The 19,865-nt window shown below is 52.9% G+C and overlaps 1 protein-coding gene across 1 annotated transcript in view; it reads left to right on the plus strand.

Moving 5' to 3' along the window:
• The window catches only part of PDILT (protein disulfide isomerase like, testis expressed), a gene marked incomplete at both ends in the record, with an annotated part of 34,999 nt that extends 15,597 nt beyond the window's left edge, over positions 1 to 19,402 (plus strand). Inside the window, 7 exons of the mRNA XM_081090317.1 lie at positions 26 to 151; positions 9,816 to 10,013; positions 14,060 to 14,180; positions 16,602 to 16,780; positions 18,111 to 18,200; positions 19,118 to 19,265; positions 19,323 to 19,402. Of these exons, the coding sequence (XP_080946443.1) occupies positions 26 to 151; positions 9,816 to 10,013; positions 14,060 to 14,180; positions 16,602 to 16,780; positions 18,111 to 18,200; positions 19,118 to 19,265; positions 19,323 to 19,402 (942 nt within the window). The remainder of the gene's footprint in view (positions 1 to 25; positions 152 to 9,815; positions 10,014 to 14,059; positions 14,181 to 16,601; positions 16,781 to 18,110; positions 18,201 to 19,117; positions 19,266 to 19,322) is intronic.
• Between the last annotated feature and the right edge of the window lie 463 nt (positions 19,403 to 19,865).

The raw sequence follows: 19,865 nt of genomic DNA on the forward strand, positions 1-19,865 counted from the left end.
CATGACCCGTGTGCTTGTGTTCCAGAGTAAGGATCTGATTTATGAGCTGCACATCCGGAATCACATGCTGCTTTTTGCCTCCAAAAGCTGCAAGTCGTTCGGTGTGATCATGCAGCATTACAAGCTGGCCTTGGAGGAGTTCCAAAACAAGGTCTGTGCGGCACCATTCTTCATTTTTGTTTTAATTTTGAAAAAATCTTTATTGTTGAGAGTATTACAGATGTTCCTCTTTTCCCCATTGCCCCTCCACCTGGTTCCCACCCCACCCCAGGCCTTACCACCCTATTGTCTGTGTCCATAGGTAATGCATATATGCGTATATAATCTTTGGCTAATCTCTTCCTATCCCTCCCCCACCCCTTCCCTCTGAGATTTGTCAGTCTGTTCCATGTTTGCATAGATCTAATTCTATTTTTTACCCCAAAATGTAGTTTTATTGATTTCAGAGAGGAAGGGAAAGAGAGAAAGACAGAAACATCAATGATGAGAGAGAATCAGTGATCAGTTGCCTCCTTCACGCCCCCGACTAGGGATTGAGCCCACAATCCGGGCATGTGCCTTGGCCGGAATCAAACCTGGGACCCTTCAGTCCACAGGCCAATGCTCCACCCATTGAGCCAAACCAGCTAGGGCTAATTCTATTTTATTCATCAGTTTTATTTTATTCACTAGATTTTTTCATTTATTTTGATTTTTAGATTCAATTTTTGATAGATATGCATTTATTGCCATTTTATCGTCATATTTTTTATCTTTTTCTCCTTCTCCTTCACCTTGTCCTCCTCTTTTTCCTTCTCCTTCTCCTTCAGGACCATCCTTACCATCACAAACGTTAGGGGTTCCCTCCTTTTTAAAGCTGTGTAAGATGCCATTGTGTAATGGTACCACAGTTGTTTGATCCATTCATCTACCAATGGACACTGGGGCTGTGTCCAGGTCTCAGCTATTGTAAATTGTGCTGCTATGAACACAGGGGTGCTTATATTCTTTCTGATGGGTGTTTCAGGATTCTTAGGATGTAGTCCCAGAAGTTGGGTCACTAGGTAAATGGCAGTTCCATTTTGAGTTTTTTGAGGAAACTCCATATTGTTTCCCACAGTGACTATACCAGCCTGCATTCCCCCCAACAGTGCATTAGGGTTCCATTTTCTCCACATCCTCGCCAGCACTGTTGTTGTTTGTTGATGGTCGCCATCTGGCAGGTGTGAGGTGATATCTCAGTGTCATTTTAACTTGCATCTCTCTGACGATCAGTGACACTGAGCATTTTATTCATGTTTATTGGCCGTCTATATATCCTCTTTGGAGAAGTGTCTATTTTGCCCATTTTTAATGGTATTGTTTGCCTTCCTGGTGTTGAGTTGGATAAGTTTTTATATATTTTTGATATTAATCCTTTATCAGGTGTATCATTGGTGAACATGTTCTCCCCTACAGTGGGTTCTCTTTTCACTTTGTTGATGGTTTCGTTTGCTGTGAAGAAATTTTTTAGTTTGATGTAGTCCCATTTGTTCAGTTTTTCCTTTGTTTCCCTCAACGGAGGAGATATATCAACAAAAATATTGCTATGAGAGATGTTTGAGATTTTACTGCCTATGTCTTCTGGGATTTTCTCCATTTGTAGTTTATTCTTGTGTGTGGTGTAAGTTGGTGGTCTAGTTTAATTTTTTTTGCATATATCTATCCAATTTTCCCAACATCATTTATTGAACAGACTGTCTTTACTCCATTGTATGCTCTTGTCCCCTTTATGTAATATTAATTGAACATAGAGGCATGGGTTGAATATATATATATAATCTAATAAAATAGAAACATGCAAATTGACCACACTTTTGTTATGCCCAAGCCATGCCCACCAACCAATCAGAGTGACTATATGCAAATTAACCCAACCAAGATGGTGGCTGGCAGCCACGGAGCTGGAGCAAGCAGGAGGCTTGGTTTCCCCGGTGATGGAGGAAGCCAAGCTTCCTGCCTGCCCTGGCTGGCTGTGGCCTCCGCTCAAGGCAAGAAAGTTTTAATTATAGAAGATAAATAAATCCCAGATACCTGCTTCCAGCCAGCCTACACTGGGAGCTTGGGTGGCTGGGGGCCGTGGCCAGCCTGAAAACAGCCATCAGCCCCTCACCCAGGCTGGCCATACCCTCATGGGGTGAGGGTCCCCACTGGGGGGCTTCGCCAGCCTGCAAACAGCCATCAGCCCCTCACCCAGACTGGCCAGGCACCCGAGCCCTGAAGGGGCTGTGGCCAGTATGAAAACAGCCCTCAGCCCTTCACCCAGGCTGGCAAGGCACCCAAGTGGGACCCCCACCCTGATCTGGGACACCCTTCAGGGCAAACCAGCTGGCCCCCACCCATGCACAAGGCCTCTATCCTATATAATAAAAGGGTAATATGCAAATTGACCCTAACAGCAGAATGACTGGGAATGACTGGTCACTATGACACACACTGACCACCAGGGGGCAGACTCTCAATGCAGGAGCTGCCCCCTGGTGTTCAGTGCGCTCCCACAGGGGGAGCTCTGCTCAGCCACAAGCCAGCATAGCGGTGGTGGCGCGAGCCTCTCCTGCCTCCTCAGCAGCACTAAGAATGTCTGACTGCAGCTTAGGCTTGCTCCCCATTGGCAAGTGGACATCCCCTGAGGGCTCCTGGGCTGCCAGAGGGTTATCTGACTGCCAGCTTAGGCCCTTTTCCCCGGGGAGCAGGCCTGAGCCAGCAGGTGGTCATCCCTCAAGGGGTCTCAGACTGCGAGAGGGCACAGGCAGGGGTTGAGGGACCCCCCCCCCACCCCCAAATGCAAAAATTTTTGTGCACCGGGCCTTTAATATATATATATATATATATATATATATATATATATATATATATATATATACATATTCTGTTCTTGTGCCAGTACCAGGCTGTTTTGATTACAGTGGTTTGTAGTATAATTTGATATCCAGTATGTGATTTCTCCAACTTTGTTCTTCTTTCTCAAGGTTGTTGTAGCTATGCAGGGTCTTTTTTGGTCCCATAGAAATTTTTGGAATATTTGTTCTAGATCTGTGAAATATGCCATTGGTATTTTAATAGGGTTTGTGTTGATTCTATAGATTGCTTTGGGTAGTATGGACATTTTAATCATGTTAATGATTCCAATCCATGAACATGGTATATGCTCCCACTTATTTGTATATTTCTCAGTTTCTTTCTCCAATGTCCTATACTTTTCCAAGTTATTTACATACTTGATTAAATTTATTCCTCGTTACCTTATTCTTTTTGTTGCAGTAGTAAATGGGATTGTTTTCTTAGTTTCTCTTTCTGATAGTTCATTATTGGTGTATAGAGATGCAATTGATTTTAGGATATTGATTTTGTATCCTGCTACTTTGCCAAAATAATTTATTAGATCTAGTAGTTTCTTGGTGGAGTCTCTAGGGTTTTCTATATATAATGTCATGCCATCTGTGAATAATGAGAGTTTTATTTTCTCCTTTCCAATTTGGATGCCTTTTATTTCTTCTTCTTGTCTGATCCCTGTGGCTAGGACTTCCAGTACTATGTTGAATAAGAGTGGTAAAAGCGGACATCCCTGTCTTGTCCCTTTCCTTTTTGCCCATTGAGTATGATGGTGGCTGTAGGTTTTTCATATATGGTCTTTATGTTGAAGTATGGTCTCTCTTTTTAAAAAAATATATTTTATTGATTTTTTACAGAGAGGAAGGGAGAGGGATAGAGTGTTAGAAACATCAATGAGAGAGAAACATTGATCAGCTGCCTCCTGCATACTCCCTACTGTGGATGTGCCCCCAACCAAGGTACATGCCCTTGACTGGAATTGAACCTGGGACCCTTGAGTCTGCAGGCCAACACTCTATCCAGTGAGCCACACTGGTCAGGGTAAGTATGGTCTCTTTATTCTCACTTTGGTTAGAGTTTTTCATCACAAATGGGTGCTGTATTTTATTGAATGCTTTTTCTGCATCTATTGATATGATCATATGATTTTCATCTTTCTTGTTGTTTATGTGATGTATCACATTTATTGATTTGTGAATATTCTAACAACCTTGCATCCCTAGAATTAGTCCCACTTGATCATAGCGTTTGATGTTTTAATATTATTCTGGGTCCGGTTTACTAATATTTTGTTGAGGACTTTAGCATCTATGTTCATGAGGGATATTGGCCTGTAATTTTCTTTCTCTGTAGTGTCTTTATCTGGTCTTGGAATTAGGATAATTCTGGCCTTGTAAATATAGCGTGGAAGTATCCCTCTTTCTTTTTTTCTTCTTTCTTTCTTTCTTTCTTTCTTTCTTTCTTTCTTTCTTTCTTTCTTTCTTTCTTCTTTCCTTCCTTCCTTCCTTCCTTCCTTCCTTCCTTCCTTCCTTCCTTCCTTCCTCTTATTTATTTGTTCATTAATCCTCACCCAAGGCTATTATTTTCATTGATTTTTAGAGAGAGTGGAAGAGAGGGAGAGAGTAAATAGAGAGAGAGGACATTGATGTGAGAGAGAGACATCGATTGGTTGCCTCCCACATTCACTGCCTTGAACCCACACCCAGCTAAATGCCCTTGGCTGGGAATTGAACCCGAGACCCTTTGGGCCTGACTCTCTGGCCACTGAGCCATGTTGGCCAGGGCCCTCCTCTAATTTTTTGAAATAGTTTGAGGAGGATAGGTGTTAGTTCATCTTTGAATGTCTGTGAGGCCATCTGGTCAGGACTTTCGTTGGTTTGCTGGGAGTTTTGTTTTCTTTCCTTACTGCTTACATATCATTAGTTGCTATTGGGCTATTCAAGTTTTCTGATGTTCTTGATTACGTTTTGGAAGATTGTATGTTTGTACGAATTTGTCCATTTCACCCAGGTTGTCCCATTTGTTAGCATATAGTTGGTTGCGATATTTTTTACAGTCCTTTGTATTTGTGTGATGTCAGTTGTTTCTTCACTCTTTCTTTTCTTTAAAAAAATTTGTTTTCATTTTATTTTTCCATCACCTTTTATCTCCTTTATGCCCTATTCCACCTCTACCCACTCCACCTCTGCAATCACCACACGTCCATGAGTTCTCTCTCTCTTTTTCTTTTTTTACTCAATCCCTCCCCCCCTCTCCCCCCCCCCCCCTGCACCCCTCCTCCCCCTACACTCCACCAGGGCTGTCTGCCTGCTCTCCCTCTATGAGCCTGTGAGGTCATGTGGTGCTTGTCTTTCTCTGTCACTTATTTCACTTAGCATAGTGCTCTCCAGGAGCATCCATGCTATTGCAAAGGGTAAGATTTCCTTCTTTTATACAGCCGAGGAGTATTCCATGATGTGAACGTCTCACAGCTTTTTTTATCCTCTCATCTCCTGATGGGCACTTGGGCTGTTCTTTAACCCCCCAGCCTCAGTCACCTTGGTATAAAGGGAGCTTTGTGGTAAGAATCAGAGGTGCTTTAAGTAAGGCAATGGGCACATGTGCAATGAATGGTGCTTGTTATTGCGTGGTCCTTCTCATGCTCCCTCACAGGCTCATAGAGGGAGAGCAGGCAGACAGCCCTGGTGGAGTGCAGGGGGAGGGAGGGTGCGGGGTGGGGGAGGGGGAAAGGGGGGAGGATTGAGTAAAAAAAGAAAAAGAGAGAGAGAAGACCACGCAAAACCAACCTGTTTTTCCTAAGCATCCTGCCTGTGCTCCTGCAGTTACCCACCTAGACTGGGGCGTGATGGACTTCCTTTTTCTCTTTATTTTTACAAGAGGCATTTTTTTTCCTTTGAAGAAAATGACTGAAATTTAAACAAAATAATGAAAAACTTTGTAACCCCAAATAAACACGGAGTGAAGCGTCCAGGCCCCAAACCTATTTAGTGGTTCATGCTCCATTCCGCTTGTTATTCCCCCGGATTATGCTGCGGGCACAGCGCCGTGGCTGGTGACTGCACCTCCCGGTTCACACCATGTCACGCTTGGCGGTTTGTGATGTAATTGAACTGCCCACAGTCTGACTGCTCTCCCTCTGGATTTGTCAGTTTGTTCCCTCATTTGCTGTCGGCCTTCCCCACAACATAAGCTTCATGACTGTTTGCTGAATGAATGAGTGAAGTCACGCATGTCCTTGCCATGAAGGAATTTAGAATACTAACGAGTTGACACGTATTGAGCATTTTCTGCCTCCCAGTCACTGAACGCAGCATTTACGTACATGGTCCTGTTTAATTCTCATAGCCACCCTATAAGGTGGGAGCTGTGAAATCACCACTTTACAGACAACAAAACCTTGGCACAGAGAGGGGAAATTCTTGTTTCACTCAAGGACCTGGGATGGAAGCTCAGGACCGCCTGACGTCCTACATGTGTGGATGGGTGCCAGGCAGTGCACAGGCGTGGGGATGGGGTGCCAGGCAGTGCACAGGCGTGGGGATGGGGTGCCAGGCAGTGCACAGGCGTGGAGATGGGGTGCCAGGCAGTGCACAGGCGTGGGGATGGGGTGCCAGGCAGTGCACAGGCATGGAGATGGGGTGCCAGGCAGTGCACAGGCACGGGGATGGGGTGCCAGACAGTGCACAGGCGTGGGGATGGGGTGCCAGGCAGTGCACAGGCGTGGGGATGGGGTGCCAGGCAGTGCACAGGCGTGGGGATGGGGTGCCAGGCAGTGCACAGGCGTGGGGATGGGGTGCCAGGCAGTGCACAGGCGTGGGGATGGGGTGCCAGGCAGTGCACAGGCCTGGGGATGGGGTGCCAGGCAGTGCACAGGCGTGGGGATGGGGTGCCAGGCAGTGCACAGGCATGGGGATGGGGTGCCAGGCATTGCACAGGCCTGGGGATGGGGTGCCAGGCAGTGCACAGGCCTGGGGATGGGGTGCCAGGCAGTGCACAGGCGTGGGGATGGGGTGCCAGGCAGTGCACAGGCATGGGGATGGGGTGCCATGCAGTGCACAGGCGTGGGGATGGGGTGCCAGGCAGTGCACAGGCGTGGGGATGGGGTGCCAGGCAGTGCACAGGCGTGGGGATGGGGTGCCAGGCAGTGCACAGGCGTGGGGATGGGGTGCCAGGCAGTGCACAGGCATGGGGATGGGGTGCCAGGCATTGCACAGGCATGGGGATGGGGTGCCAGGCAGTGCACAGGCCTGGGGATGGGGTGCCAGGCAGTGCACAGGCGTGGGGATGAAGTGCCAGGCAGTGCACAGGCGTGGGGATGGGGTGCCAGGCAGTGCACAGGCGTGGGGATGGGGTGCAGGCAGTGCACAGGCGTGGGGATGGGGTGCCAGGCAGTGCACAGGCGTGGGGATGGGGTGCCAGGCAGTGCACAGGCGTGGGGATGGGGTGCAAGGCAGTGCACAGGCGTGGGGATGGGGTGCCAGGCAGTGCACAGGCGTGGGGATGGGGTGCCAGGCAGTGCACAGGCGTGGGGATGGGGTGCCAGGCAGTGCACAGGCGTGGGGATGGGGTGCCAGGCAGTGCACAGGCGTGGGGATGGGGTGCCAGGCAGTGCACAGGCATGGGGATGGGGTGCCAGGCAGTGCACAGGCGTGGGGATGGGGTGCCAGGCAGTGCACAGGCGTGGGGATGGGGTGCCAGGCAGTGCACAGGCGTGGGGATGGGGTGCCAGGCAGTGCACAGGCGTGGGGATGGGGTGCCAGGCAGTGCACAGGCGTGGGGATGGGGTACCAGACAGTGCACAGGCCTGGGGATGGGGTGCCAGACAGTGCACAGGCATGAGAATGGGGTGCCAGGCAGTGCACAGGCCTGGGGATGGGGTGCCAGGCAGTGCACAGGCGTGGGGATGGGGTGCCAGGCAGTGCACAGGCGTGGGGATGGGGTGCCAGGCAGTGCACAGGCGTGGGGATGGGGTACCAGACAGTGCACAGGCCTGGGGATGGGGTGCCAGACAGTGCACAGGCATGGGAATGGGGTGCCAGGCAGTGCACAGGCCTGGGGATGGGGTGCCAGGCAGTGCACAGGCGTGGGGATGGGGTGCCAGGCAGTGCACAGGCGTGGGGATGGGGTGCCAGGCAGTGCACAGGCGTGGGGATGGGGTGCCAGGCAGTGCACAGGCCTGGGAATGGGGTGCCAGGCAGTGCACAGGCATGGGGATGGGGTGCCAGGCAGTGCACAGGCATGGGGATGGGGTGCCAGACAGTGCAAAGTCATGGGGATGGGGTGCCAGACAGTGCACAGGCCTGGTGATGGGGTGCCAGACAGTGCACAGGCATGGGGATGGGGTTCCAGGCAGTGCACAGGCCTGGGGATGGGGTGCCAGGCAGTGCACAGGCGTGGGGATGGGGTGCCAGGCAGTGCACAGGCGTGGGGTTGGGGTGCCAGGCAGTGCACAGGCGTGGGGATGGGGTGCCAGGCAGTGCACAGGCGTGGGGATGGGGTGCCAGGCAGTGCACAGGCGTGGGGATGGGGTGCCAGGCAGTGCACAGGCGTGGGGATGGGGTGCCAGGCAGTGCACAGGCGTGGGGATGGGGTGCCAGGCAGTGCACAGGCGTGGGGATGGGGTGCCAGGCAGTGCACAGGCGTGGGGATGGGGTGCCAGACAGTGCACAGGCGTGGGGATGGGGTGCCAGGCAGTGCGCAGGCACGGGGATGGGGTGCCAGACAGTGCACAGGCACAGAGATGGGGTGCCAGGCAGTGCACAGGCGTGGGGATGGGGTGCCAGGCAGTGCACAGGCGTGGGGATGGGGTGCCAGGCAGTGCACAGGCACGGGGATGGGGTGCCAGACAGTGCACAGGCACAGAGATGGGGTGCCAGGCAGTGCACAGGCATGGGGATGGGGTGCCAGGCAGTGCACAGGCGTGGGGATGGGGTGCCAGGCAGTGCACAGGCACGGGGATGGGGTGCCAGGCAGTGCACAGGCGTGGGGACGGGGTGCCAGGCAGTGCACAGGCCTGGGGATGGGTGCCAGGCAGTGCACAGGCGTGGGGATGGGGTGCCAGGCAGTGCACAGGGCGCAGGGCGGGCCCTGCCTGCTGGAAGGGAGCCTGTCGGAAGCCTCCGGGCGCTGTGGACCCTGTGTTTGTGCCTTTCCTCCGCGGACCCCGTCTCTCTCTCTCCATAAGGGACTCAATTCCCTCCCTCCAATACCCGCGGACACACGTGTGGTTGGGTCCCGATACCCGAGTGGCAAACTGGGACTCGCTCATTGCGGGTTCTCGTCTCACGAAGTCTGAAGGATACATTCTCGGACTGAAGGATTTTAAGCAAAAGTGTGGAAGCTCATTGCAAGTGCATACAAACTCCCCTGGGGAGGGGCCCAAATGGGGAACCCTTTCTCTCTAGAATGGACCAAACCTAGTCCAGTGAGTCTCTTTGGGGGTGATAAATGCTTGCAGCTTCTTTGTCTGCTCACCCCACTTTCTGAGTGGACCCTTCCTTATCTCCTGTTCCCTGTGTTTTTCCCAACTGGCCACTTCCCCTGTTCCCTGCATGGTTTCAAGGTTTCAAAGCAGCCCGGTGCCCCCTTTCCCCCTCCCCTTGTCATGTAACAGTCTTTTTAAAAAAATATATTTTATTGATTTTTTTACAGAGAGGAAGGGAGAGGGGATAGAGAGTTAGAAACATCGATGAGAGAGAAACATTGACCAGCTGCCTCCTGCACACCCCCCACTGGGGATGTGCCCGCAACCAAGGTACATGCCCTTGACCGGAATCAAACCCGGGACTCTTGAGTCTGCAGGCCGGCGCTCTATCCGCTGAGCCACACCGGCCGGCGCTGTCATGTAACAGTCTTGTCGACAATCCGAGGGTCTGGAGTGGTCCCCGCCCGTCACTATGCGTTCCTCTCCAGGGACCCCTTCCCTAACTGCCTCTCCTGTCTCTCACATCCTTTCCGCTTGACAGATCCTCTTCATCCTGGTGGATGCAGACGAACCCAGAAACGGACGTATCTTCGAATCCTTCCGGATCACAGAGGTCAATGTCCCATCCGTCCAAATCCTGAACTTAAGCTCTGATGCGAGGTACAAAATGCCTTTCGGGAGCATAACCTCCCAAAACCTCAAGAAATTTGGCCGCAGCTACCTGCGTAGAAGCGCCAAGGTAAGTTTGTTCTTAAAGAAGGTTTATCCAGAACCTCAAAGTCACCCCTTTTTTCCTAATTCTGCTGACTTGGTCATCTGAATGAAGATGGAGAATAAAGGTGAGTCTCAGCTTCAATGTGGGGAAAGACCCCCATATCCCCACCTCTAATCTATGCAACTTCTGATCGGTCCTGACCCTATAGTTGCACTATCCATTTTTTATACTCAAAGTAAAGGCGTTTCCTTGGCAGGATTACCCACTGAAATGTAGGCTCCCCCAGGGCTGACACTGTGCGGCTGATGAACAGCTCACTCAGACACAGGTTTCTGTGTAAGAGAGGCTAAGGGACTCTTACTTTAGTCATAAAAGCAGTCCTGTTCACTTGCCTCGTTGGCTTTTATTGTAACAACAGCTTGAACTCAAATTAACCTCTAAATACAATAAGCAGGGTAAGCATCCTTGAGAAAGTATATGCTTCTACAAGGTCAGTTCTTAAAGACTAAACATAGAGATTCTAGCAAAACACCCTGGGGGATTGGACTTGTTTGGAAAAGTCAAGGTAGGGGCTGCCGCCTTTGGCAAGGTCCCCTCAGAGGCCCCTGACCTTTGGGAGAATCTCCTTACAGACCTTCCAACCAAGTCCGGAGCTTCCCCACGCTTGGCCTGGGGGTAGGGCTTGCTGGGGATGGAGAGGGGCTCGGCTGCATGAAGCACTCAGGATTCAGCCTCACGGGCTCCGGAGCTTGATGAGAGGCTGGAAGGGGGCTATTTTGCTGAAAGGCAGGAGAGGCTGCAGGGGTGGTGCATCCCCTGCCACGGCACAGCCCCCCACTGCCGCCTCAGCACCCGCCCCATCCCCAGCCGCCTGCGGGATCAGGGGCCACAGCTTTTATTTTCTAAATGGGGACACTTTTGAGAGCACTGGTGACATTCTTTAAAAGTATTCTGGAGCAACTTGCCAGGCTCACCAGCGTGTACGGTGACCTTTGCTCTGCGGCTTCTGTCTACGTCCCCACAGATGCCACTTCCCCTGCGGCCCTCAAGGGAAAGCTGTCTTCTCTTATGCACACTGTCCTGGGCCAGTGATGGCGAACCTATGGCACGCGTGTCAGAGGTGACACGCAAACTCGTTTTTTGGGTTGATTTTTCTTTGTTAAATGGCATTTAAATATATAAAATAAATATAAAAAATATGTCTTTGTTTTACTATGGCTGCAAAGATCAAAAAATTTCTATATGTGACATGGCACCAGAGTTAAGTTAGGGTTTTTCAAAATGCTGACATGCCGAGCTCAAAAGGTTCGCCATCACTGTCCTGGGCCAAGTCTCAGGCTGGTGTCCTCCGTGCCTCTGCCGGGTCACGTCTCCTCATCCTGCCTTCAGGACGCCCTGCCTCAGGTTCTCCGGACCCCATGACTGTGGACTTGATCTGCTCCTGCCTCCTGTTGCTGCTGTTCTCTGGTCATCCCCCTTTTACTCTCGAGGGCTTTCGTTCTTCACTGCAGACTTGCCCTCCACGCTGACTCTGCCATCATTTCCAGGATGTCAATGTCCAAACCCTGCTCTCTCTCCCCCCATAACTGGTGTGCCCATGCCCAGGAAGCCCCGTGCTCTACGCCACACTCGGGGGAAGGCGTTCCCTCTGAAAGCCGAGTTCCAGCTTCCGTCCTCCTAGCTCCCTTCCCCAGAGCCCACAGGGTCTCCGGCCTCCTGATCCCATCGCACATGCTCTTTAGCGGCCCCTTTGTGGGCCTGGACTCCACGGCGCTTCGCTCTGATGCCGATTCTCTTCACTCCTTTAACCCACCACCTCCCACCTCTTCTCCACCTGTAGCATTTACCAGACAAAACCACAAGCTTGGCTGAAGCTTGCGGGGCAGCGCTGGAGAAATGAGCATCACTGTGAGGCAGGCTGGCCTCATGGAATCACAAGCCAAACCTCCCACAGGCGCTGAGAACCGCCCTGACAGCTCGGTGTAACACCCTCTTAGTTCATTCTCTCAATCCCGGGCCCTATGTCTCCTCGCGCCCCTTTCCACGCTCAGGCTCAGCTGAGCACTCTACTCAGATCAGTAAGAAAATAGAAGGTTTTAGGGAGGGCCCCTCACTTTCCAGTGCCACATCCACAAGCCTACTTGGAGCTCTGCCCATTCTCTCTCTCTTCCCTCTGGTTACCTCTCAGAGGTGCCCGTCTCCCTGTCAAGGGCCAACTGGGTCTCTTGTGCCCTTGGCTAGAAAGGAACATCCTTCATGTAACTTCGGAGCTCCCCCGGTGACAAGTCCCCATCATGGTCACCACTTCCCATCTCTCATGCCCTGTCCTCACACCATTTGTGCTCTTTTGGGAAGAATCTTCAAGTCCTTTCTACAAGCTGGAGTGGGGAGGAGGGCGGGCATTGTGGGAGAGGAGTTTGTTGAGCTGGGCAAAGGCCAGACAGCAATGACTTGTAAGCATATGAGGGATCTGATATCCTAAGAGCAGAGGGAAGGCAGACTGCTGGTAGGAGAATAAAGGTGCGGAGAGGGTTAGGAGGAGATGCATGAGAACACTAGGGGCTGTGAGAGGCTTTAGGCGGGAGATGAAGGCTACCTGGACTAGGTTGGTAGCAGTGCAGACAAAGAGAAGGGTGTGGATTCAAGACGTATTCAGAAAGCAATGTTTGTAGAGAAAATGTATGTTGAGATTGACACCACTTCCTCCAAAGAGAAGCAAGAGCTGGGCTTGTTGTTTCCTTCCTTCACTCACAGACAAGGTCCTAGTGTTTACCCAGCATTGGACTCCCAATGCAGAAGGAAGAAATGCCTCGTGTGGTAGACACCGTAACCAAATCCCAGAAAGATGAACATGAGTAGTAACGTTGCATAAGTGATACAAGGAGCAGCACCAAGTGCGATGAGAGTGTGTGGTACCAGGCACTGAGCCGGTCTTGAGAAAGTCAGGGAATGGTTCCCTTAGCGTAGTTCTGAAGGATAAATCCGAGTTCGCCAGTGAGAGAGGGGAGGAAAGGGGTGAATGAAGCCTGGGGGCAGCTCTCCCTGCAGAACAGCAAAGCGAAGGCCTGAGGCGGGAGGAAGGCCAGCCCTCTGGGTGAATGGAAGACCGATATGTCTGACGAAAGCACAGACGAGGGTGATGAGCTTGGGGAGCGGGCAGAACCAGGTGTGAGGACATCGGTCGTGTAAGTTATCTTGGCTTTGATTCTTGGTGTAACTGGGGACAGCTAGCATTTTGTGGGGGAACAAACTCAAGGTATTAAAGACATGAAGCTAGCTCTCATCTAAGCTTTCTAAGAATCAATTACAGGCAAACTGCCTTTCTCCCACATCTCCCATCGCGAACAATTCCTTCTCGACCAAATTGTTCACAGAAAAAAATGTCTCTGCTGTTGAACCAAACTTCAATCATTAGCACAATTTTAAAACATAAAGAGGCCGTCAAGAGTGCTGCTGCTGCTCAGGGTGTGAAAGAAGCAACGGCCACAGGCAATTGAAGGGGGAGAAAAACTGTTGTTGATTTGGATAACGGGGAAGCAGTGAGCCCCGACATCATTTCAGAGGCGGTGATCTGTGAATCGAAGATGCCACATGCTGACCCGAGACGCCCCCGAACCAGTGCTGAATGTGATTCCTTTAAGGCTGGGAGGGGGCAGTTTGATCCATGTAAAGAAAGACGTGTTTGTTCATAGATCAAACAGCACATTAGACATGCACTGTATATAAGAAAGGTTAAAACAGGGAGTCATTTGGGGGTCTGGAAAGGATGAATTACATTACATTATTTCTAATGGGAAAAATGATTTGGTTTTCTAACAAATTGCTTCTCGAACTGTTTGGAGCCTGGCCTCCTCCTCAGCCCTCTGACCCCCATTTGCCCTGTACAACCCAGCCTGACATCAAGCTCATGACGGACCTCAGCATCACACACGCTTTCCCAGGGGGCTTGTAAGAACAAGAGCACATGTTCCATGGTTCCCAGGGAGGGCAGGGGGCAGGCAATGAGGGGGGAGGAGGTGGGACTGCCGACCCTTCTCGGGAGACCACTGACCCCTCAAAGTGCTTTCTAGAAACATCAGCCCAGTGAGGAGGTCCCGCCGCACTGGGACCAGGGGCCGGTGAAGCAGCTCGTCGGGAAGAACTTCCACCCCGTGGCCTTCGACAAGGAAAGGGACGTCTTTGTGATGTTCTGTGAGTATCTCCGCAGAGGCTGCAGGAGGTGTGGGCCCGGATGTTACTTGTCAAGTGTTCCTCAATTCTCGGGCACCCAACCTCCCGGGTCTATCTCAGCACCATCCAGGATGGTCTTCAGACTCCAAAGAGTTTGGATCAAGATGCTATCAGCTAACAATGCAACTGGGCCCCCAAGTAAATTCTTGGTATGTGTGAAATTCTATCCACATACTCCAGGCCTGTGATTTCGTTGTTTTTAACATATGTTTTTGTTGATTTCAGAGAGGAAGGGAGAAGGAGAGAGAGAGAGAAACATCAATGATGAGAGAGAATCATCCATCGATCAGCTGCCTCCTGCATGCCCAATACTGTGGATGGAGCCTGTAACCGGGAATTGAACCTTGACTTCCTGGTGCATGGGTCAATGCTCAACCACTTAGCCACACAGCCAGGCCTGTGGCTTTTAATGAGGGCAGTGCTGATGGCTGACATGCTTGAATGCTGCACACATAGGCCTGCTCACGTGCTCTCATTCAATCCTCACAGCATGCTTCTGAAAGGAGCTGCTATCATTGCTCCCACTTTACAGGCAGCAAATAGGTACCTGAACTGGGGTTGGACCTGGGCCTGACCCCGTGCCTGCACTGTCACTGCCACATGGAGCAGAGGTTCTGGTTTGTGTCACTGATTGAGTGGCTACATTTAACTCCCTGAGTGGTGTGTCTAGTCTGGGGACCCACATCATACGTGGAAAGCATTGAGCATTGTAAGCCCAGATACGTGGGAGCTCTTGTTGCTGTTACCATTCTTTAGTTTCCAGGCTCATCTACGGACAAGGCCCTTTCCTCACTGTTTCTCATTTTAATGCGACATCCAAGGCTGGGGACCTTCTCCCCCCAGAGGCACAGAGAAGGGTGACAGTGTAGGTACTCATACATCCATGTATGTAACTGCTGAAGCTTCGTTGATTGAGCCCATACAAGGAGCCAGGCATGAGTTTGCTATTTCCACACTCATTTCCTCCTCAGAACAAGCGTCTTAGGGAGGTTCGGTGGATCCATCCATGATCCAGATCAGGGAAGCTGGCCTCAGAGAGGTCAGTCACGTTCCCCAGGTCACACAGTAAGGTGCAGGCAGAAGTTCAAAGCCAGCTCTGATGCCATCACTCCCGGGAGGGAGAGCTAAGGGCTGGTTGGCATCGCCAAGGCCTGTAGGTCTCACTGGAGTGGACTCTCACCCGCAGGCGGGTGCTCAAGGCCTGCGAAGCGGGCGAAGAGGGCCTGCTGCCTGTGACAAGAGGCGGGTGGCCTTGCTGTGCTTGGCCGGCACCTGGAGGCCCACGGATGCCCATTGGTTCTGGGAACAGGCAAAAGCAGCTGCATTTTCTCGGAAGCAGGGCTGCTAGACTGGTCCCCTGGGACGTGGCCATGATGCTCCTTCCTGCTCCACGCAGGGCCCAGGGGCTCCCGAGCAGTGAGGAGGGCGGGTGCTGCCGCGGGCAGGCGGCCTTGGAGGTGTCTGGCTTGTAAATGGAGTGTGATCGGCCAAATGCAGTGTCTGGGCCACGGAGGCTGCTCCTCACGTGGAGAAAAGAACTTCAATGGAAGGAGAGAAGGCGAGGCCTGATCACCTCTCCGTCTCGAAACGGGTCCCCGATTTCCCTCCTGAGGACGAGGTGCCTGGGCCAGACTCAAAGCTCCGTGAACTGCTCATGAGGAAGCCGGGCGGCCCCTCTCCAGGGCGGTTGTACTGACCACTACCTCCTGCTCACTTCTCCGCCGTCTCCTCCCTGGGCCCGCTGCCTGTAACTTGCACTCTTCTGGTTAATTGACTAGGTCAGTGGTGGGCAAACTGCGGCTCGCGAGCCACATGCGGCTCTTTGGCCCCTTGAGTGTGGCTCTTCCACAAAAGCAGCATGTGGCTCGCGAGCCCCAGTTTGCCGATCACAGGACTAGGTGACCTGGGGCTAGGAAAACTCCTGAGCTCACACACACACACACACACACACACACACACACACACAGGCATGCACACAGGCACACACATGCACACATGCACGCGCACACATACACACACATGCACACACGCATGCGCACACATGCACACTTGCACATGCACACACATGCACACACACACTTTCTGGCAGAGCATCTAGCATAAATATTTTTCTTGTTTTCCTGCTTCAGCTGGAGTGGAAAGCTATGCTAAAGGCAACAAAGAGCAGAGGAAGCCTCCCAGCACGGGAAGTGCCGGCGGGCGTCGGGGGAAGGGCAGGCTTTGACTCGTGCCCAGGTGGCACGCTTGAGATGTAAATGGCCCACGTGCCATTGCAATTAAGAGGGGACGCGATTTCAAAGCCACAGAGCCTTGCTAGGACCGGGCCAGCGTTTCAGGGAGCTTTGAGGTGGCTGTGGCCTCAGCGCGGCCCTTGCCTTGCAGACGCGCCTTGGTGCAACCAGAGCAGAGGGCTGCTCCCCGTGTTGGAGGAGTTGGGCATGAAGTACCGAAACCACTCCACAGTCACTATCGCCATGATCGACGTCACCGCAAACGACATTCAGCTGGTGCACCTGGACCGGCACCCCTTCTTCAGGCTCTTCCCCGCCAACTCGCAGCAAGTGAGGGCTCTGGGGTCTCGGAACTGGGAACCGACCATGTGATTCTCATGATGCAGTTTCTCCTATCCCAGCTCTGCCTGCTGCCAAGCCAGCTTCGCGCTCAGCTCCAGGCATAGCTGCTCTCCTGCGCAGAGAGTTTTCCATTTGCTCCCACAGTGGTCCTAAGACTCACTGTCACTGGCCCAGCTTAGGGCTGCTGACCCCTGACCCCATCACTGTGGCTCAGTGGATGCGGGGGTTTGGAGAGGGCAGGCCCGGGCTCTTTGGTCCCCGTGGCACCCAGACTCTAGGGGGAAATTGCCACATGAATGCTGGGGTGCAGTTGCTGGAAGAAGGAGGAATGCATGGGAGAAAAACAATCCCTGTCTTTGACACTTCGGTATCATAGTCAGCAAATGACATCCGTGTTCAAGGAACACTCTCCATGCTGTTTGGCCCAGTGGGGCAGGTGTCAATCAAAGATTTACAGCCAAGGTGCCCCCCCTGGAAGAGCATGACTGAGTGTGTGTGTGTGTGTGTGTTGGGGGGGAGGTCATGACTTGGGCCCGTCTCCAATGCCATAGGGATTGGAGAGGCCAGATGCGGGAGGACAGAGGCGGCGGGGAGTCGTGATGCAGACAGGGGGTCTGGAGGAAGAGTAATGGTTAAACAGATTAGGAGGGAGACGTGAACGAGGGTGGGAAGCATAGTGAGGGTGGCCACAGCGCGTGAAGGGCGTGCCGTCCTCCTGGTGCAGCAGGTGTGGGTGGGGAGTCGTGGGAAGTGAGCTGGATCTGAAGCTGCTCTGCCGCAGACCTCCCGGCAGCTGACAACTGTTCAGCCGACCAGTGGGCGGTGAGCAGCTGCCTCATCCTATTAAAGGTGCAAGAGGAAGGAAAGTAGCGGTGCTGAGCAGCAGCATGTGCCGGAGGTTATGTGAACTAGGAGCTATTCTTCCTCCTCTTGTAGTAATAACAGGAATAGCAAATGTGGAGCGTGCTCACTGCAAGCAGGCACGCCCTCAACGCTCTCCACGCAGGAACCCACTGAGTCCTCTAGCAGCCCCAGGCGGCGAGGTGACCTGCATGCTGCAGGCAGGAAGGGAGTCAGAGAGTTAGCAGCTAGACCGCAGTGCTGCAAGAAGGCCAGAGGCAGAGCGGAGCTCCTGCAGGTGGCCCTGGCCCACCCTCTGAGGGGTTTTTATCTTTACCTTGGAGCCTTGGCTATGGGGCTCAGTGGCCAAGGAGCCTGCCATTGTATGCAGGCAGTTGGGAATTCCACCCATTCGTCCATGCAGCGATCCCCGTCTCCTGCAAGCGAGGCTGCGCCTGACTGTCTGCTTTCTCCCCAGGCGGTACTGTACACGGGAGAACACACCGTGAAGGGCTTTTCTGACTTCCTGGAAAGTCAGATCCAGGCCAGGACTGAGGAGGGAGATGAGGTAAGGTGAACAGCACCCCCGGATTCTTATATCTCACAGAACAGGAGGAGCTCAATGGCTAGGGCAGTGTGTGCCGAGGGCCCCTGACCATGTGCCCCATGGAGATAGAGGGTAAGCAGTCAGGGCACTTAGCTGAGGAAGCAGATGGCAGGCTTAGAGACCTCAGGGAGGGCGGAGGCTCTAAGGCCGCTCAGGGCTCCCCAGGCTACGCCCTGAGCCTCCTGTCCCCAGCAGGTAACCAGGTGTCGTAGCGGGATCCCGTGCTTTGATGACATCATTCTCCTGAGCAGTGGGATGCCAGTCCCCACCCTCACTCCACTCATGCTCTGCGAGCCCCTCCTGGAAGGTGCCGTGTGCATTAGTGAGGGCCCTTCCCGTCACCATGTCAGAAACACGACTCTCTGGCTTAAGCAACAGAGAGGTTTATCCCCCACACCTGGCAGAGCACCAGGCCCGGCGCCTCGGACGCTCACGCTGTCTGTGTCTCCCACCTCTTTCTTCAGTGCTGACTTCATCTCCAAGGAGTCGCTTCCACCTGGAGGGCCAGCGATTGCCCCGCGGCACTAAATGAACACCCTCCCCGCTTAGCAAGCCCCTACTTCTCAGTCCAAGCAGGTGTCCTGGGCAGGGTCCTATTTGCCAGCCTGGGCCACAGGCTCAGTCCCCGAGCTCAGCAAGGGGCAGCCACACCCCGGACTTAGCATGGAGGAAGGATGGCTCCCCTCGGGCAAAGCCACACATGGGCACTGCCCCAGCCAAGCCAACGGGCCTCGTGCCCACTAGATTCTCCAGGTGATGCTCTTTGGATGATTCCAGGAAACGAGGGGTTGGCAGTTACCATCACAATTATCACATACTTTTTGCCTCTTTATTTCTGTATCCTCCTCCTTCCTCCCCTCCCTCCTTTTCTCGGATAGCTGACGTCTGTTGAGCAAAGTGAAGTGACAGAAGAGGAGGTACTAGCTAAGGAAGAGTTTCCTGAACAGCAGTTGCCTGAGCTGGAGAATTCGACCAAGTTGGAAGAGCCAGTTGGGCAGAAGGAAACAACTGAGGAGGAGGAGGGGGAGGAGGGGGAGGAGAGGGCAGAGGAGGGAGAGGAGGAAGAGGAGGAAGGGGAGGAAGAGGAGGAAGAGGAGGAGGTGGCTAAGCCAAAGGAACCACCAAGACCAGAGCAGAAGCCAGGAGTGAAGGAAGAGCTGTAGCTTTCTCCACAGCAGGCAGGAGGCAGGTGCCTTGTCCAGGTCCTGGCATGACGCTCTGAGGGACCTATTCCAGTAACTGCATTTCCCTGTGGGGGTGGGAGGGGCTGGCTAATAAAGGCGCTGGGTGTGTCCGCTCTGCTCTAGTCACTGCCTGTGTGCCTGGGGGTGCTGCCTGCAAGAGCCTACGGCCTGGAACTCAGACAGAGCTGCGCGGGAAGCCCTCAGGGCAGCACTTCATGATCACGGCAGCAGTTTCCCGGAGCATGGAGTTTAGAGGGGGCGGGCTACTTAGCCACTGTGCACACACCACCTCGCCCGCGGGGCCCCCACAGTTTGGCTAAAACTTTCCAGTGAGGGGCATTGATTTGTTTGTGTTGCACTTGGGCACAGTAAGAGAGAGATCCAACCCCAACGGGTCCTCACTCTTCCACGGCCACTCAGTGACCCAGTCTCTCCAGCAGTG

Source organism: Myotis nattereri (assembly GCF_964212035.1).
Source record: "Myotis nattereri genome assembly, chromosome: 4".
Classification (NCBI taxonomy): Eukaryota; Metazoa; Chordata; class Mammalia; order Chiroptera; family Vespertilionidae; genus Myotis; species Myotis nattereri.